The sequence below is a fragment of the Camellia sinensis genome, chromosome 1, assembly GCF_055761805.1.
Source record: "Camellia sinensis isolate YWXY chromosome 1, ASM5576180v1, whole genome shotgun sequence".
NCBI classification, from domain to species: domain Eukaryota; kingdom Viridiplantae; phylum Streptophyta; class Magnoliopsida; order Ericales; family Theaceae; genus Camellia; species Camellia sinensis.
The window spans coordinates 144,469,696-144,488,309 of record NC_138961.1 but is presented as its reverse complement, the minus strand read 5'-3'; the positions used below and the strand labels follow the sequence as shown (position 1 = coordinate 144,488,309).

Here is an 18,614-nt window from a genome sequence, read left to right as displayed (position 1 = left end):
GGTTTTCAACCTTGTGAGCTTTGTTCTTCTTTTCTTTTCAATCTTTTCAATTCTTTTCATTTCTTCTTTTTGCATTTTTCTTTTCTCTTTTTTTCTTGCTCTAACTTTTACCTGGGTCGCCCTTTTGGGTTTTCGGCCCAGCGAGCCTTTTAAGGATAAAAGTGTAGCTTTGTCCATGTCAAATGGCTTTGAGATCTCGAAGCCATCTGAATCCAAGAGAGTGGCTGTTGTTCGCTGATGATGTACGAGTCCATCCAATGGGGGCTAAATTTGCCTCTAGTGTTATGGATAGGAACTTGGTTGTTCTTCAGCAATACTTTCTTCTTTCCTCCCTTCTGGGGTTTGGCATTCTTGCCGATCTTCATTAGCTTGAGAAATGTCCCAATTCTAGACCCTTCGAGCACATCTGGCATTTTTGTGCCCCTAGTTCGAGGGGCACTTCTGATCTAGCTTTGCAAGCTTCCTTTTGATGATATATGACTTTCTTGCCCCTAGTCCAAGGGTTGCTTTTGATCTGGCCATACAAGCCTCACATCGTGGTTGACCGTTGAACATTCTGAATCCGAGTTCAAGGTTTGAAAGCAAGAGGTTGAGTGTCGAGGCTGAGAGCAATCATAAGCTGCACAATCTCAAGAGCGATTCCACACAGGTCTTCGCAAGATCACGCAAAACATTTTTTTGAATCTTTTAAGGAAGCGACAAATTGCTCGCGCTGAAGACAGTGTAGAACCAATCTGGATCAAGCCAGGATCCTTCTCAGTACTCACATTAACAAACATGATTTCATTCACTAAGGGCTTAGCATGCCTCTATTTCTCTCAATTGATCAATTTTTTACAAATCCTGAGGAATTCCTTCCCCTTCGTTTTCATCACAATTGTTCAAAAAGTTTTGAAAAACTTAGATCAATGCAATGATTTCAAGGCACAGAAGAGCAGGTGAAGAGCACTGCCGTTTCATTCAAGTTTGCTGGCATAACAGGTTCAAGATTGAAACAAACACAAAAGCATGAAAACCATCGCTGTTTCATTCAGATCTTCTGGCGTAACTGGCTCCAAGGCAGAAACAGATACAAAAGAAAGAGTGTAAAAGACAAACACAAAACGAGAAAGGGATGTCTGAGGTAACACCCCCGAAATCATCTGACTCTTAACAAAATAGGACTGACTCGATACAACAAGATAGACCCAACCGACATAGTAAGAAAAGACTAACTATATACAAGACAACAAAACCGACTGAATACCCAAGTCAGAAAACACAAAAACTGGCATTCGCAAATGCTCAAAATAGTGCATGCCATACGCTACATCCGGAGTAAACTGAGTGACGCCCGCAGGTGGTTCAACCCTTGATCACATACTTATATTGTCCTTGAAGTCCACCAACCCGGTGATGACAGACTTTGCCGAGCTTGGTGGGAGGATGACCCTGTCATCAAACAGATCCTGTACTTCGTGGCAGAGCCGGAAGCAGTTGTCGATGGTTTGACCAGTCTGTTGATGGTACGCACAGTACTAGGTAGCATCATATGAGAGAGGGAGATTACTCAGGAGAGGCCGAGGCTCAAGAGGTTTGAGATGACCTTTTTCAGTGAGGATTCGAAGAGCCTTGGACAAAGGCATGTAGAGGGCATGAAAGACCCTGCGACCTCGGGGCAAATACTTTGAAGTCTGTGGACCTTTTCCGGACGCACTAGCAAAAGGATCGCCAGGTGCTGCCTTGGCTTTCTGATCTTTTCTAGGTGTAGGGTTAGGATTGGAAGGAACTGTTCTGGTACGACGGTCCCTATCCTGATTTTCCCTTTGGCTTAAACTGCTCTCGGTCTGAGTAGGGAAAATGTCATCCACAGTCTTAGTCACAACTGCGAGTACTTGTTACTTATTCATCCCCCCGACTTTCAGAGTCTCAACAGCTTGCTGGAGTTGTTCGTAGGGATCAGTGTCTGCCTTCATCTTGTTCTTTCCATTAGCCTCAGCTTGGTGGAAGGTTTGGGTTTCTATTTCAGTGTGAAGCCCCGTTGTCGTTGACATGTCATCGCCGAAGCTTGAGATAACTTCAGGTTGGCTGAGCTCAATTACAATTAGCCCCAGTAGCGGGGGCTCCTGCGGCATGAAATTCCCGGCATATGATATGGTTGGTGGAGGGGCCGACATTCCATAGGCCAGATCAGTCACAGATCTCTGGAGGTCGCCAACCATTCCCATTAACTCAAGTGTGGTTGGCTCACGAGCTTGAAACAACTGGGGTTCCCAGACCGGGTGTGCGGCAAGTGACCTGGGTGGGTGCGGCACTTCAACGTCAATCTCGCCCTGTATTGTGATTCCTCGGTTTAGTGTCGCTGCCATGACCACAATTTCCTCCAAATTCTGTGTCATCGCGGGTCTGTTTAACTGAACAGAGGGGACGTGACTGTGGTTGATGGATCTGATGAACCGGTAGACATCAACTGCCCCTTTTTTGCCTTGCCTTAGTGAAGGAGAACACTGGTTGCTCTGAACCGAATCTCTGAACTCCCCTCCTGAAAGAGAAAACAGGCAGCATCTCAGCCCAATTTCACCAGAACAGACATAAGTACAGCTAAATAACTGTATTCGACCACTGATCACAGTTCGCTAAATTTTTGCCTGAAAACTAAATCTGATACCCGCGGATATAACTGATTCTTAAAACACTGATGCCCGCAGGCCTAATACCCAGTCTTGCAAACTGATACATACATTCCTATAGAGGCCAACTCCCTAAAAGCACATAACAAGCAAGTGAAAGCCAAAACACCCCTATTTTGGGGCAGGATTTCCCTGTCCTACTTTGTCAGGAGCTAGGGTTTCACTACGCATACAGCGGTTTCAAACAACCTGTAATCGGGTAAGCAACCTGTCCTAGTTTGGAATGGTCACTACGGATTCCAAATATGCACTAGGTCAAATGGTTAAAAAAAAGGGTGCCCCGGTAAAAACCGGGGTTTGTGTTCCCATCGTGGCAGAGCACGTAACCGGTCAGCCTTATGGCACGCTTCCCAAAGCGAGCCTCCAACAAACTGTTCAGGAATAGCAGATGGCAAACACGATGTTCTAGGTGCACCAATGCAAATGCAATGCAAAGAAACACATAAGTGTAATCAAAACAAGATATCATGAGTTCGAGTCAAGTTCTCTAACTCTGCAGCAAAGTCGCCAGAAACTGTAGACGCGCCCTCGAGGGCCTTACTTTTGTAGTTCGGACTCAAATGTCACGGTTCTTAATCTGATCTCATAATGTGCGATGTGAGCTTGATAAATCACCAAAGAGTCCAAATCCGGTAAATCGTTTTGAAAAATTGATTTTTAAGAAAGAAGTGCCAAACATGGACTGCTTTGCCAGATACAGAGTCGCCACCTAAATATTTTATTTTGAGGGAATTTAGAAAACCCTGACTCGTGCCTAAGGTCACGTGTCCGTCATCACCAAAGTTGCCTCGGCTCGGGAACTTTGGTACGAGAGGAGAAGGTCATCTATGAGCACCCCCACTCGCCCGATCAAAGATCGGCATGTACTAAGTATGATATCTTGTTTTTGAAAACACATATGTTCTTATTCCGGTTTATTAGCCTAGAATTACTATGTGATGTGCACAACACACAAGTATAGACTGGATCGTCTAAATTGGAACAAAATATTTCATGTTTATTTGTTTGAAAATGGTTTGAAGGTGTTACTCGCAAGTAGGCTAAGACGTGGATTTTGCCACCCTCGAGTGGGCTTAGAAAACATGATTTTGCCACAATCAAGTGGGCTTAAAACTTGCATTTCAATGAATTGTTCCAATTCAAGTAATCTAACCTTCACCTACAGGCATTCAGGCAATTATATCATATAAGCAGTTAGCCTCATGGCAAGCATGCTGTCAGGTTAACACTCACACTCATGCAAGATGCTAAAGCATAAAAGCTTACCTAGTACTCTGAGCCAAAACAATAGCCAATTAGTAATCAATGCATGATCCTAGTTCATGTTAAGATGGCTAATGCAACACATACAAAATGCAACTAGAAATAGGCTCGGCTATTCTAAAATGGCATATGAGATGCAGCAGTCGATACGCGTATTCAAATAGGAATTGAAATACGATGCAATTAGTATGATGCGCTGAGCCCGGTGCATGCAAGACGAATGAATGAATGCAAACATGCGAGCGTAAGTATGCTAATTGAAACATGCCCTAAAACTAGCCATCAAAAGCTTAGTAAATAAAAGGGAAAAAGACGTGGGGTTGGAAGACATACACACACTCACGCACACTTATTACAAAATTGGCCCTCTCGACGGAGGGTCCGAAAGAATAATACAAATCACCTAATTAACTAACTCGCAAGCTAATTAATTACAAAACCACTTAACTAATTAAATGAATCAATCAAGCTACTAAGGCAGTAAAGAGGCCTCGGGAAGAGGGACAAATGCATGCATGCTTGGCTCTGCTCGGAAATCTATCGCCATGCATCTGTTGCCTCTGTTTGCACTACTCTACACGTCTGAAGACTGCACAAGTCTCAAGGATGCTCTTGAACCACTTCCTGAGCACTGTGGGATGTCACCAGCCGAAAGGCAAGGCCACCGACCAAGTGGAACTGGTCATCGACCATTTGTGGGGATCTCGGCCAACAATTCATAGCCGGCCGGCACTGAAGATGGCCGACCGACCATCTCTTCCTGCAGAATCCTGTTTTTGCTGCAACAGAGGACAAATAGAGCATGGCAATGCATTTTCAAGGCAATGTTTACACCATCACCCTCCTTATCATGTTTAAGACGCAAAGGAGTATGGTTCTCGACCCTCGGACCATCAATCACGCATTTCAATGCATGATGGCCCAAAGAGGCCAAGTGTGCAATTAATATCAAATGAAATGCACAAAAACATACAAGGGCCCTCAACCTCTATCATAGTTAATCAAGAGGCAAGGGATGCACATACAATGCTATGCAACCTAAACATGCAAGCAAGCATACAAGCAAATCAAGCGTGATGCAAATCCAATGCAACATAAGCATGTTAATGACAATGCCACACAAGGCTAATGGTGACAAGCATGCCAAATGCAATGTAACCTAAACAAGTATACAAGATGCAACATGAACATTCAAGCATGCAAGGCATGCAAAGGTGGACAAGCATGCAACAACATACAAAATGAGACAAGCATGTGACAACATGATAAAGGGATAAGCATGCAACAAGCATGCAACATACTAGCATGCAACAACATGCAAGGTACTAAATATGCAACAAGCATGCAACAACATGCAAGGCAAGCATGCAACAACATGTAAAGGATAGACTTAAACCAAAATGGACAGCTCTCAAATAGGCCCAAATCAGTGGCCAAAGTGATGCAACAAAGGCATGAAATACTCATACAAACATGCATGCTAATTAGCCTAAAGACTAAGGCATGAAAGGGAAACTCTTAAGCACACTTGAAAGAGACAAATATGGACATGTGACAAACATGTTAAGCTCAGAAATCATGTTAGGAAAGGTACTAAACCAACCAAAGTACACAATCAAAGCATGCAAAAAGGCTTAAAGCTTGAAACTGGCCAAACGGTTCAAACCATGGCTATACAAAGCAAGTCCCAAAGGGCCAAGAGGACCTAAAATAGTCCTAAAGCAGGTCCAAATGAGCCTAAAACATGCAAGGACCAAAGCCAAAATAGGCTAGAACAAATGGGCAAGGGCATGAGGCATGCAAGGCTACAAAAGAGGTGTTACACTACACCTATCAAAACCAAACATGGCATGACATAAACCAATAAAAACAGAGTTATGGCATGGTAAAACAAGACCAAAAAAACCACTTAGATGGCATCCAAAAGGCCTAAGCATGGAGGCATACACAATGACCCATTCATGAGGCATAAAACATCAACTCTTTAAAACATTAAAGGAGTGACACATGTAAGTATACGAGCATACTATATGGACTGAAATGACATAACAAGTGATGCCAAATCACTGAAATGAGCCAAGTAAAGCATGCTAGTGACTTGGACACTCAAACCTAACAAGCCAAAATGCATGGTGGCTATACAAAACATAGCATACATGGTTGAAACAACTCAAATTAGAGCTCTATCATGGTAAAATAAGATTAGAAACTTCATGAAGTTAAGCCAAAATCATGCTAAAATGGCATGTTACAACATGATGCATGTTAGGCCAAATCATGGGATTACAAGACAAGTACATGAAGCATGCTTGGTATGTCTAAACCAAATCAAGACAGTGCTATATTATGGCTAAATAAAGCCTAATATATACTGAAATGAAGCTAAAACAGGCTAAGCACATATGCTACAAACGTAAGCCATTTATGCTAACATTCAAGACGATAAGGAGAGGGGATGACCCTCTGCTATTTAGGACACCAAAACCATCTTTCCACTACTGAAAATCCTCTAGATTTCAGTGGTAGAAAGTTCATGCAAAACTAAGAACAAAGGCCAAAATGGATGGTCTAAAACAAGGCCTAACAAGGCCTTGGAGAGGGGAAACGACCCCAAACCTCAAAATGACCTTAAACAAATTTCTAAAGAAAGAAAAATCAGAACTTTTATCAGTTATAAGTTAAGCTTAAAACAATAAGAAAGAATGGTTAAAAGCTTAAGCAAGAAAGGGGTATCTAAAGCAAAGAACTCACCCTTGTAGAACCCTTTCAAGAAGGAAGCTCCAGCAGGTTTTCTGAGTTCAAACTAACCCAAGAACACTGAAATCAACCTCCTAGCACCTCAGCAACCTAGGATGGTGTTCTAGTGAGTGTTTGTGTACAATAGTAAGACAATACTACACTTTTGGGCACAAAACAAGGCTAAACAAAGAAGAATAGAGACAATCCTATATCTATCCTCCCAAGAACCAATTTTTTTGAACCTCTGAGGAGGGAGGAGAAACTCCCTCTTTATAGAAGTTCAAACTCTAAAGCTTCCAAGAGAAGCTAAGCAAAAGGCAAATCCCTCCATACACTAAGCAAAGGGCAAATCCCTCTATACACGTGTATGGAGGGGGGCAATTGTGGATGCCAACTATGCCAGCTGGCACAAAATATCTGCATAAAGCAGATGAACAAGGTACGGCCAGTAAAAATGGTCGATCGACTAACACAATGGCCGGCCGACCAAAAACAGTGTCGATCGGCCAACACACTTGGCCGATGGAAAGAAAACAGGGTCGGTGGCCTCAAGCCTTGGCCAGTGTGTTGAGGGCATGGCAGAAAGGCCTCCCTCTTTCCTTAGAAGCAAAAAACACAAGTGTTTGGATCACAACCAAGCATAAAATAGACGAGTTGAGAGATCTTGAGGCAAGGCGCGTAGCCGAGACCTCCAAGAACTCAAAACGAACACGAGCATGTGTGATCATCGAGTGTTCAAACGATGACGTCCAAGTCTTGAGGACGGTCAAAAATGTGGTGTCTACAGCTGTTCTTGAAGGGAGCTTCAAGGAACAAAACCCTCTCAATCCTGTAAGTATACATAACACTGAGTCTTAGCTTAAAGCTCAGCTATGGAGGTTGAGGTAGTTTGGTTATTTTACTGAGATTTCTGTGATTTCTCCCTTTCTCTCTCTCTCTCAACCCTTACACACACACATTTCTCCATCGAAGCTCTATCTGCACCGGCGATTTCGAAGATTCAGAGTGATTTCGAAGCGATTTCGAAGATTTAGATAGATTTCAAGATTCAAAGCGATTCCAAAGCTCCATCCCCACCACCATCTGTACCGGCGAGGTAGCGAGCTCCATCGTCTCTCTCTCTCTCTAGATCTCTATCTCTCTTTAGATTTATGAAATCAATGTTTTAAGGCATTCTTACTTGATCCTCATTTGCAGAGATTCAAAGATGTAGTGATTCAGAGATTTAGTGACTTCAGAGCGATTTTGATTTCAAAGCTCCATCCCCACCACCATCTGCACCGGTGATTTCGATTTCACTAAGGTGAGCAAATGTCGTTAAATAACATACTTGTATTGGCATGTCAGCTAGGCCCAAGGTGTTGTCTGATACTTTTATGGTTGGAATTCCAAACTGTTGGATATGTGGGTGAGGGGTGTACCTCAGTGTGAATGCTAGTGGGAACCAGATTCTGGCAGGCTGTGATCACAGTGGTAGTAGTAGGTTTGTCAAAGGTCATGGAAGTTGATGATCAAGGGCATGTTGGATGTAATCAAACTGCATAGTTTCTAGTTTTCACATTGTTATGGAGCAATTCTCCATCAATTGGTATTGGGGAATACATATTGATTGGTCAGATGACTCATGTCTAAGTTTAAAGAATTGGGCAAGTAAGTAAATATTATTGAACAAAATAGAATATTGAATAGGAACAACAAATGAGATTAATGTGTAGTGTGATAAATGTATTGTTGATGGACTTTGGTAGTGTATGTTTCTCTTTCCTTTTTTACTAAGCAACAGATTAATACAATTAAATTTTTTGTTCTATATACTTCTATAGTGGATATCTAATTTAGTTAGTTATCTACTCTTTTACTCTTATGTTGACTCTAAGCAACAAATGAGTTAGCCTTGGTTTATTTAATGTTAAATGCCCTAGAATCCTAGTACCATCATGTTTATTCCTCGTATTTTTTTAATTTATTTTAAAAATTTTTAATTTTTTAATACTAGAAATTAGAGATAGCATGGATAAAGAAAACTAAATTGTTTTTTAAGGTTGCTGGTTGGATTCATACCCCACTTGTTACATTGGACATTTGTAGTGAAGAAAAACAAATCAACCTGGACATTTGTTATGGCTTAACATAAAATTTTTAAATTTTAACAAGTATATATATAAATTACCGAGATTGGTGAGTGAGTTTGAAACTTCCAAATCTGAAGACTTAACATTAGGTGGCTCAGCAATGGCCTAACTCAACTGTTTGACAACACTGTCACACGCTCACACTGAAAACTAGCCGGAAAATACAATAAATACCTCCAAACCTTCAACCCAAGGCTGGCCCCCATAAAAGGAGCCTCACAGTAAATCTGATGCAAAATTTCTCGTTATGCAATGCAGGGTGGCTTCAAGATTTCACCGCAGACTATGGAGTTCCTTTCATGGTCGTGGCTTGGACAACACTGTCTTTTAGTGTGCCAAGTTAGTTCTAATTGTAATGTCCTAAAGTTTTCATGTTATGTCCAGTTAGTCCGATAGATAATAATGTCCTGAAATCAAAGGGGGCAGGATAATCTATTTACTCTTCTCAAAGTGATTGAGTAGTTGGAAACAAAAATGCATAAAATGAAAATTTATTGAGAACATGGAAACAAAAATGCATAAAATGAAAATTTATTGTCTTAGAACTTTTAATTGTTTTTGTTTCTAAGAACATGAAAAACAAAAATGCATAAGATCAAAAATGATACCAAGCAGCCCAATTTCTATTCTCTGCTTTGCTAGGTTTATGACTTTTGAACATTTGGAATCTATCGCCGTCAATCCTCAGGATGAATAATGAACAGAGGGCGGCTATTGCAGATTATTTCCGCATATATAAGGTTGTTTATTTCTGTTCCTGAATTCATATGATTGTTGGAAAATTGTTCGTATCATGAAGTGTAAGTGTAATGAAAATTATCATACTTTTGGTTCAGGGCAATGAGAATAGTCATAAAACTGTTTCTTTGTATCTATCATTTGTGATATAGGAATAACTAGCATATTTGAAAGTTTCACTTGCTATAGTATAAAATTCTTGAGAATAGCAAAAAAGTGAATGTTTGTTGCAAGATAAGAATTTGAATTGCATTTTGTGAGAAAAAACTTCATGAATGCTTGTTCTTTAGTGTCACTTGTACTTGGTATACTTGTTTAGCCATAGGGTTCTTAGTATTAGCATAATGCTTCTTTCTTGTTATTAATTTCCTCAACTATTTTCCAGGTCATATATGTGTTCCAATTGATCCACATCATTTGTGAAGAATTCAATCCTACAACCGTACCAACCCTTTTCGAGGTAATTCACTTTGTATAGTACATTACTTACACTATTGTCCTTTTACACCTTTCTAATGCAATCCTTGTATAATAACTTCTATTTATGTATTTTAAAAAATCTTAGTAAATTTATATATAAACAATTGTTGTAGGTACTCAGTGACTCGATGTTGTCCACTTCCTTCTCCTTTCGTTATCTTTTCACTCCATCATTACATGTACCATCTTTAGAGTTGAAGGGATCTAAGCTGAGGATCTGAATTGCTATTGGATTTTCACTATTAATCAATGTGCAGTCTCCTTAGTATCTTATTTTGAAAAGGGAGTTGAGCAGAGTAATAGTAGTCCTTTTTCGACTATGGGTTTTGTCTTATGCAAAATCGTTTCTATTCATTTGAGGTATAACTTCACCAATAAAGCTTGATAGTCTGGTGTGTATGGCTCTATTTCCCCAAAAAAACTGTTGTCTGAGCCCTCTTATTTCCCAAAAATTATAAATCATTTACCCCTGGTTGAATACTTCCCTTTACATTGTCCCTGTAAAGCAATTTTGCCTAACGTCTTTATTTCCTTTCTTTTTTTTTAATAAGATAATTAGTCCCTTCTTGCTTACTAATTATCTGATGGATTCTTAATTATTTCATGCTAGTGCAGCTTTAGGCTATTCCCATGTCTGTCCATTCTCTTCTGTCCTCATTTCTTGTTGTATCCTTAAATGATGCACTTTAAGTTCACTATCTGCATAATCTAGGTGCAGTATGCTGAAAAGAGTTGTTTTGGCCTACTAATTGTTATTTTGTTTTAAAAGTGCTTTCATTACTTCTAATTCGAACTTTATTGTTAATCCGACATAATCTCGTATTCAATACCACAAACTCATAGTGTAGCTTAGGTCTTCTTCTCCATCTACTTTATGTTATACATCTGTGCTAAGAGCTGCTAAGATCTGAGGTCATCCTATCATTTTGCAGCCTCATAACTAATCCCATTACTGGATGATTTCCAAAATTTGCCTGGTTTATTATTTCAAATATTTTTTTGTTGGAGCACATAATGTTATTGTCGACCTTTTCACTTGTCTCCATGTGAAAAGGTGATGATGGAGGATGAATATCACTGGGTACTGGCGTGGTCTCAAATCAATTCTTTTGTTATTAATCGGTATATGAATTTATCAAATCTGTAGCTTTTGGGTGAACTTAACATGCGAGGTTTGAGAGCAGATGGTGATGACAGTATGTCAACTGAAATTTCAGTAAACTTGGAACATGTTTATTTCCAACATTTTCTCCTTCATAAAATCCATGGTGGTGATGACAAAATATTTGATTTGCACAAAGAATCTTTATGTAGATGCCAGGGCAAGACTTTATGTGGATTCCAAATTACTTAATTTTTTATGTTTAATGTGTTTCATATATTGTGATATCTCTTTTTATTTTAAGGTGTCACTTGAGAATTTTACTTTAATAGTTTAATTCTAGTATCATGTGCATCCTAAAGAAAGAGAAAAAGAATATGATTGGCTGATTTGTGCAACAGTTTGAGATATAGTAATAAATTGAGAAAGGTTATAAACTTGATCATATGTGTTGCCTTTTATTCTCCGAGAAATCTCTGATGTTTGAAAATATTAGTGACTTAAATTCGAACAAAGAATTTCCAGCTAGATGTCCTCACAGCTAATTCTTTTCTACTATGTTCAACTAGGTCTTGTGTATTGTATGGATTACTTAGAGAAAAACGTTGACTGGTTGGAGTCCAAATTAAAGCCTCTTCTCAAAGGTTAGTATTCAAGGCCTACATTGGCATTGACTTGTAACTTTTTGTTTTGTGGAAGTGATTATCAACCATCCTAGATTCTTGGTTCTTGTCATGCTTTCATATTTATCAGGTTCAGAATAAATATTGAATCGTTTTATTATCATTTGCATCTTTCTGTAGGGTGCTGCTCATTATGGTGATGATCTATACTTTGTACCAAATAGGATTTCTATTGTTTCAATCTGATGAATCTATAAATTTTGTGATCATCGAGATTAATTGTTCAGTAGATACTAAATGTGGCAGTATTGTTCCATGCAGATCATTATCTTCTCTTTGACTTCCCTGGCCAAGTAGAATTATTTTTCCTCCATTCAAATGCCAAGAAGGTCATCGACGCACTTATAAAGAATTTGGATCTTAGGGTACGTGATGCTTCTTCGTTTTAACATGCCCAGTTACTCTAACCTAATACCTTGGGCCCATTTTTATTGGAATTCAGATGGGCCTCATTTTATGCAGCTGACGGCTGTGCATTTAGTAGATGCACACCTTTGCAGTGATCCAGGAAAGTATGTGAGTGCATTGATTCTCTCTCTATCAACAATGTTACATCTGGAACTTCCCTACATCAATGTTTTGTCTAAAATTGATCTCATTGAGAGCTATGGAAAACTAGGTACAAATGAGCTACTATTAAATCATATCTAACATAGATACAACTCAATTCGTTATCCTTTTCTGTTTAATATACAATGGTTGAAGTGAGGTCACTTGATCAATGGAATGCAGAACATTAACTATGACATATTTATGAATAATACGCAATGATTTTCCCTTTTATTTTATCAATTTTTTACTAGTTATAAGGTAGTGTTTTTTTTGTTTGTTTGTTTGTTTGTTTTTTTTTCCAGTTTTGTTTTGGCAAATATGTAGTTTTGTTTTGTTTTTGTTTGTGTTTTTTTTTATTAGCATTTGGTTCAATATATTTGTTATTCATTATAGTGTGTTTTGTTTTTTCAACGCGGTTGAACTTCAGAATAGTTCTTCAGCTTTTTTTATTCTTGTTTCAATTACTTCACACTACAGGAAAAAGGAGATATGGTGGCGTTTTTTTAATGACGTTTTTTTAAACGTCACTATTACTAGTATTTAATGGCATTTTATAACGCCGCATATTCTATTAAACAAAACAACACCGTTTTATGATGGGAGGCGTTTAAAAATGCCTCCAAATGCGGTAGCCACACACGCCTCCTTTTGTGAAACCTTATTTTGAATCAGAACCCTCTATAAGCGTATTATACAAAACGATTTCGATCGAAGATTCAGAACTCTCTCTCTCTCTCTCTCTCAACCCTTAATACGCACACATCTCTGTCTCCCTCTCAACCCTCTCTAAGCTCTATAGAAGATTCAGATCGAAGCTCCATCAAAGCGATTTCGAAGCTCCATCAAAGATTTAGATCGAAGCTCCATCGAAGCGATTTCGAAGCTCCATCGAAGATCCATATCTAAGCTCCATCGAAGCGATTTCGAAGCTGCATCGGCGATGTAGCAAGCTCCACCGTCTCATTTGCAAAGATTCAGAGATTCAGTGATTTCCAGAAGCTCAGATCTAAACTCTGACCCCTCGATTACTCGCATTTCAAGCTCCGATGGCGACGAATAGTCTACTTTGCTTCTGAACTTTAATCGGTACTCTCTCTCTCTCTCTCTCTTCTCGGTTTGTTCATGTAGACAAATTGTCCTTTCGTTTGACTGCATTTGTACATGCTATAAGTTGGCTGTAGTTTCTCTCTAGCTCGAAACTGGTGTTTGATTTGGATGTCCTGTGGAGTTGAATATGTACATTTTGAGTTTCTAGGGCTTCTTGAGCTTGTTGAGTTGTGCAGTCTTTTCTCTCTCTGCACTGTTTTGAGAGGGAAAAAGAAAGAGAGAAAAATGGCGGCACCTGAAGCTCCTATTTGTTATGTCGGAATCACGAGAAAGTCCGCCGCTTTTCGTCTCATGAAACAAATGCTTAGTTCTCTCTCTCTCTTTCTTTCTCTCTCTTTCTCTCTCTATATATATAGTCAGTATAAGATTACCAAAAAAAATTTGAAAATTCAGGACACAGTTGCTTCAGCTCAGGTTTGAATCTATATGTATGTGTAATGTGTGTGTTCGATGAATTTTGATGGTGCGGAGATGGAATTGTGTTGTAGGGGTGGGAAGAAGACGAAGGGCTTGGGAAAGAGAAGCAAGGGATCAAAGGATATGTCAGGGTAAAGGACAAACAGGACACTGCAGGTTCTTTTTTTGCTCTGATTTTTGTTTATTTATCAAATTCATCCTCTATTTTGTTGCCTAAAATAGAGAGTTCTTTTATTTTTATTTTTTTTTAATTGTCTTATGAATCAAAGGAGCTAATAAGGTTAAACTTGTTGTGGGATGAGTTTTTTATTTATTAGAAGAGTAAGAACAGTTCAAGACATATAGACCACATTGACAGTTTAAAAATTACAACAGGTATTGGTGTAGATGAACACAAAAATAATTGGGCGTCTGATACATCACAGTTTGACAACATCCTAAAGAGATTGAAAGTGGTAATTCTCACATTTATCTTTGAATTAGATTTAATAAGCTTTAAAAAAAAATTGTTCTTATGATTTTCTGTCTGTAAATCTTTCTTTTTATTTTTGCAGCAAGCAGCAGAAATCAAGGATGAAGGTACATCAAGATGAAAATGAATTTAGATTACACTTAATAATATCATGATAGTTTGATGTGGATCCTTTTTGTATGCATCTTGCAGCTGTTGAAAAGGATGATGTTCAAGATGTTGATACTGATGCCACCACAGAGACTAATACAGTTGTCAAGTCTACTCGGCCCCAAGGAAGGTCAATATGGTTGCCCACATCAATGCTAGATCTTTCTTTTTTTTTTTGAAATTTATTTACTTGTTTATTTTTGTTTCCTTCTTTAATAATCACCAGATAGAAAGAAATTGGCTAAAAAATCTGAATATTTGGTGAAACTGGCAAAAGTTCATATTTGAAATTCAGGAAATGAATGGCTTTCTTATATTGTTTATTCATTCAGGAAATTAATGGTTCTATGTTAAAATTGAGTATTAAATCTCACCAAGTAATGTTCGTTTAAGTTTCTCTACAAGAGTAGATTTAGTTGATGTTTAAAAAAAATTAAAAAAACTAAACTTCATGTAATTTCCAGAAATTAGAATTCGAGGTTGAGAGAAAAATGTTTTCATTGACTCACTTTCTATTTGTTCCAGGTCATGGATTTCACAAATCATGTTTGGACAGAGTGCATGTCACCTGCTCTAGGAAGGTAAATATTTTATTCACGCAGCTGTTGCTATTTGTTATGTTCTATATGTGTATCCACAAATTCTTATGGTGGGTTCAAATTTCATAGATGGATGCATCTTGATCCTTGTGAAGGAATATACGACAATCCTTTGCTATATAAGAAAGGGTACTTTCACCTACACATCATCTATATAGTTTTGGAATTTTTTTTTTCATGCTGATGCTTCATAGTTGAATTAACTTTTTGACTTTCATCTATGTTGTTTGCAAATGTTTTTTTTCTTTGAAGGTGGAAAAAGAATTTGAATTATGTAATTGCTTTTGCAAAAGATGAAGTGTATGACGTCACTAAACGTTACACCAGAAAGTGGCGTGAGGTAGTCTTATAAATATTTAAAGGATCACTTCACATTAAAAAATATGTGATTATGTGAGTTTTACTGTGCAATAATATTTTCATGTTAAAGGTTCTGTCTCGGAGAAACATTACTACGGAGCCCATCCTGTCTATTATTCTCTCGAACATAAAAAGAGAATGTCGACAGAATTTAACATCTCAAGTGATTTCTGCCCTACAGAAACAAGACAGGAATGAAGCTGAAGCACTTAAGAGAGAGTTGCACTCTAAAGATGATGCTTCAATCTCGTTACCTGCAAGACAAAGTGGTGACAAGGAATGGCGCATGTCAAGATCAGAATTTGGTTCTGACGAGATTTGCTCTCCAAGTTCTTCTCGTTACCTGCAAGACAAAGTGAGTATTAAATCTTGTTCTAAATCTAGAGCTATTGAAGTCCTTTTATTTTTTAAACAAATTTTAATCAATCTCAAGAATTCCCATTTTAGAACGAGAACTTCTATAAACCCTGTTTCAATTGTTTGATGCCCTTTCCTTGAAAAGTGGGCTAGATGCCGGTGGGAGGGTTAACATTTATTTGGTTGCTGATCCTGTTAGAACCTCCATAGTATTACCTTCTTAAAAGTGTCCATACTTCTTAGATCTATATATGTGTTTGTTCAAATTGTTTTGTTTGGATTCTGAGAAAGTTTGGAATTTGTTTGGGATGTGCAGGATAGCAAGGGTAAGGAGGTTGATCTCAGCACATACAAAGGAAAGGTTCTTGTTGTCAACGTTGCTTCCAAATGGTCTCTTCCCTTCTATTTATGACATAATAGACACCAATATTTTAGTATCAAAAGCTAAAATTGAATGGTAAAAAGTATATACTAAATTGGTTTTGGTTTGAATATTCAATAGAGAGAATATTCAATAAAGTTTTCTCTTTTGTGATTAGAAAAAAAAAAAAGAAATAGTTTATCTTTGTAATCATTTTGCTTATGTATGTTTTTCTAAGGTCTCTGGGTTATATTTTCAAATTGGAAAAATAATATTAATAATATTGTAGACCTTAGTTTATAAAATATTCATATACATGAGTGTATAAATTTTTTTGATTGCACATACATTAGTATGTGTATATATTTAAATTACATATACATTCATCCATAAATTTAGAGTGAAAATTTCAATTTGCCCCCATGGTTCAACTAAAGCTTCATGAACTTTAATGGCTAACAATAAAACCAATGCACAGAATGCTGCACTAGCATATGGTTAGCTCACAGATTGGTTCACTACAAGAAAAGTTGCCTACGATGGCGCTTGAATCAAAGACGTTTTATAAACGGTGTGGTATATTTCAATAGTCAACACGATTTTCAATGCGTGATGCCTGTTGATGGTCTCAATGTGCCAAGTCTATTTTACTTAACAGACACTTAACCCCATTCCAATTACCAAAAATAACACAATCTCTCATGAGCTGCTTTTCTCTCTCGCGATTAATATCGATCTCTCTCACTATAGCTGTTCTTCATTGGACTCGAATCTGATCTTTCTCACTCTAGTTGTTCTTCATCTCTCTCTCTCTCTCTCAAATCGCAGATCCGAAATCGAACAAGATAGTCGATCTAATCTGATTGAAATCCAAACTCGATCTAATCTGATCTGATCTGATCTAATCTCTCTTGCATTTTGTTAGATCCGTTCTTGCTCTAGCTTTTCTTCATCGAACTTGAACTCGGTCTCTCTCACAGATTGTAGATCCGAAATTGAACAAGAAAGTCAATCTAATCTGATCAAAATCCGAACTTGATCTGATCTGATCTCTCTCGCATTTTGTTAAATCTGTTGATTAACAAGGTTTCAAGTAAGTTGTTTTTATTTTTGTTTTCATTAACAAGTGCTAATCAGTGTTTGATTTCTTTGTAGGTGGCGATGAAGTGTAGAGATTGGTTACATGAACTTGTAAAGGAAGAGATAAAGAAGAAGGATTCGAGTACAGAGGAGTGGAACATCGCGATAGAGAGAAGCTTCAATAGCATGGACAATGGGGTGATTGCATGGAACGATAGATTCATTTTTTGTTATGTCCTGATTTTTTTATTTTCTTCATCTTCTTCTTTGTTCTGTCCAGATTCATCTTCCTCTTTGATTCATTTTTTTTTTTTGCAAATTTTTTTTGAAATATTTTTCTTCTGTTTCTTCGCAACAAATGAAGAAAGAAGACACATCATTTTTCATTTTTTTCCAGATTTCTGTTATGTCCAGATTTTTTTTTGTTCTATCTAGATTTTTGTTTCCACTTTTTTCATTTTTTTTTCCAGATTTTTGTACTCCTCCTTGGCAGCAAACGAAGAACAAATTGATCTTGTCCAGATTTTATTTTTCTTTCCAGATTTCTGTTGTCCAGATTTCTTCTTCCTTTTTCTTGAACTCCATTTTTTTTGTTGATATATATTTTATTTTTTATATTTTATTCCCCACAGCCACTAGAATTTCATGCAACTTGCATCTAAAGCCTTATCTATAATCATCTTAAAAAAAAGAAAAAGGTAATGTAAAATGAACCCTCTATTATTTAACTTTGCACTCTTTCACTGTTGTAGACTGTAGTAGAAACATAAAAATAATATATTTTAAGAAGAAACATAAAATAAAAAAACTGATATATTTTTATATTTCTTGTGTTTAGTGAACATTTGTTAGGTTTTTTCATAAATATTTTCATTGTGTGACTATGGCTGCATGGTTAGCCAAGGCTGCAGCCATGGTACTTGCTCAGCACCCAGTTGTGAATACTACATGTAAAGATGGAAAGAGTTTTACTTATAATAGCAGTATAAATATTGCAGTTGTCGTGGCAATTGATGGTGGGTGATAACCCTTGTTCTTCCAGATGCTGATAGGTCAATGATTTGTGAATTTACTATTTAGTTTGGTGTGTGATTGATTTTCTATTGCTATTTTGTTCATAGTAGTATGAATTTATTATTAATGGGTAATCTCTCTATGCTGGTGTAGTTGGATCTTTATCTGTTGTCTCAAAAATGGAAGGAGTTGGTAGAAAAAGCCCGGGCCAAGCAACTTTAGCCCCATGAGTACAATTCAGGTTTTTAATATTTTGTTTTTGTAAACTTGAATGTGGAGTTCTGGATTTGTAAACTTCTTTCAACAGAAAATGTAATTGAGTTATGTTGTTTGTGCATG

General features: G+C 37.6%; 2 protein-coding genes across 3 annotated transcripts; both read left to right on the top strand.

Annotated features, from left to right (window-relative positions):
• The first annotated feature begins 9,004 nt into the window (after nt 1-9,004).
• LOC114323730 (GPN-loop GTPase QQT1) lies at nt 9,005-15,232 on the top strand. Of its 2 annotated transcripts, XM_082885919.1 has the most exons (10): nt 9,005-9,543; nt 9,927-10,001; nt 11,693-11,767; nt 12,068-12,171; nt 12,269-12,425; nt 13,954-14,038; nt 14,437-14,461; nt 14,547-14,634; nt 15,030-15,085; nt 15,173-15,232. In XM_082885919.1, the coding sequence occupies exons 3-10, from the start codon at nt 11,707-11,709 to the stop codon at nt 15,185-15,187; spliced, it is 591 nt and encodes a 196-aa protein (XP_082742045.1). In that variant the 5' UTR covers nt 9,005-9,543; nt 9,927-10,001; nt 11,693-11,706; the 3' UTR covers nt 15,188-15,232. The 2 variants fall into 2 exon arrangements, with proteins under 2 accessions (XP_082742045.1, XP_082742049.1); XM_082885923.1 differs by lacking the exons at nt 9,005-9,543; nt 9,927-10,001 and adding an exon at nt 10,136-10,381.
• LOC145788824 (uncharacterized) lies at nt 15,183-18,515 on the top strand. Its single transcript, XM_082885926.1, has 4 exons — nt 15,183-15,232; nt 15,356-15,443; nt 15,534-15,818; nt 17,337-18,515. Exons 3-4 carry the CDS (start codon nt 15,750-15,752, stop codon nt 17,694-17,696), a joined length of 429 nt encoding a protein of 142 aa, XP_082742052.1. The 5' UTR covers nt 15,183-15,232; nt 15,356-15,443; nt 15,534-15,749; the 3' UTR covers nt 17,697-18,515.
• Nucleotides 18,516-18,614: the final 99 nt, after the last annotated feature.

Excerpts from the sequence above, each read along its gene's own strand:
- LOC145788824 (XM_082885926.1), top strand. The coding sequence starts at position 15,750 with ATGTCAAGATCAGAATTTGGTTCTGACGAGATTTGCTCTCCAAGTTCT. Across the intron at positions 15,819-17,336 it reads CTCGTTACCTGCAAGACAAA|GTGGCGATGAAGTGTAGAGA; the intron begins GTGAGTATTAAA and ends ATTTCTTTGTAG.
- LOC114323730 (XM_082885919.1), top strand. The coding sequence starts at position 11,707 with ATGGATTACTTAGAGAAAAACGTTGACTGGTTGGAGTCCAAATTAAAG. Across the intron at positions 14,462-14,546 it reads AGCAGAAATCAAGGATGAAG|CTGTTGAAAAGGATGATGTT; the intron begins GTACATCAAGAT and ends TGCATCTTGCAG. Across the intron at positions 14,635-15,029 it reads TCTACTCGGCCCCAAGGAAG|GTCATGGATTTCACAAATCA; the intron begins GTCAATATGGTT and ends TATTTGTTCCAG.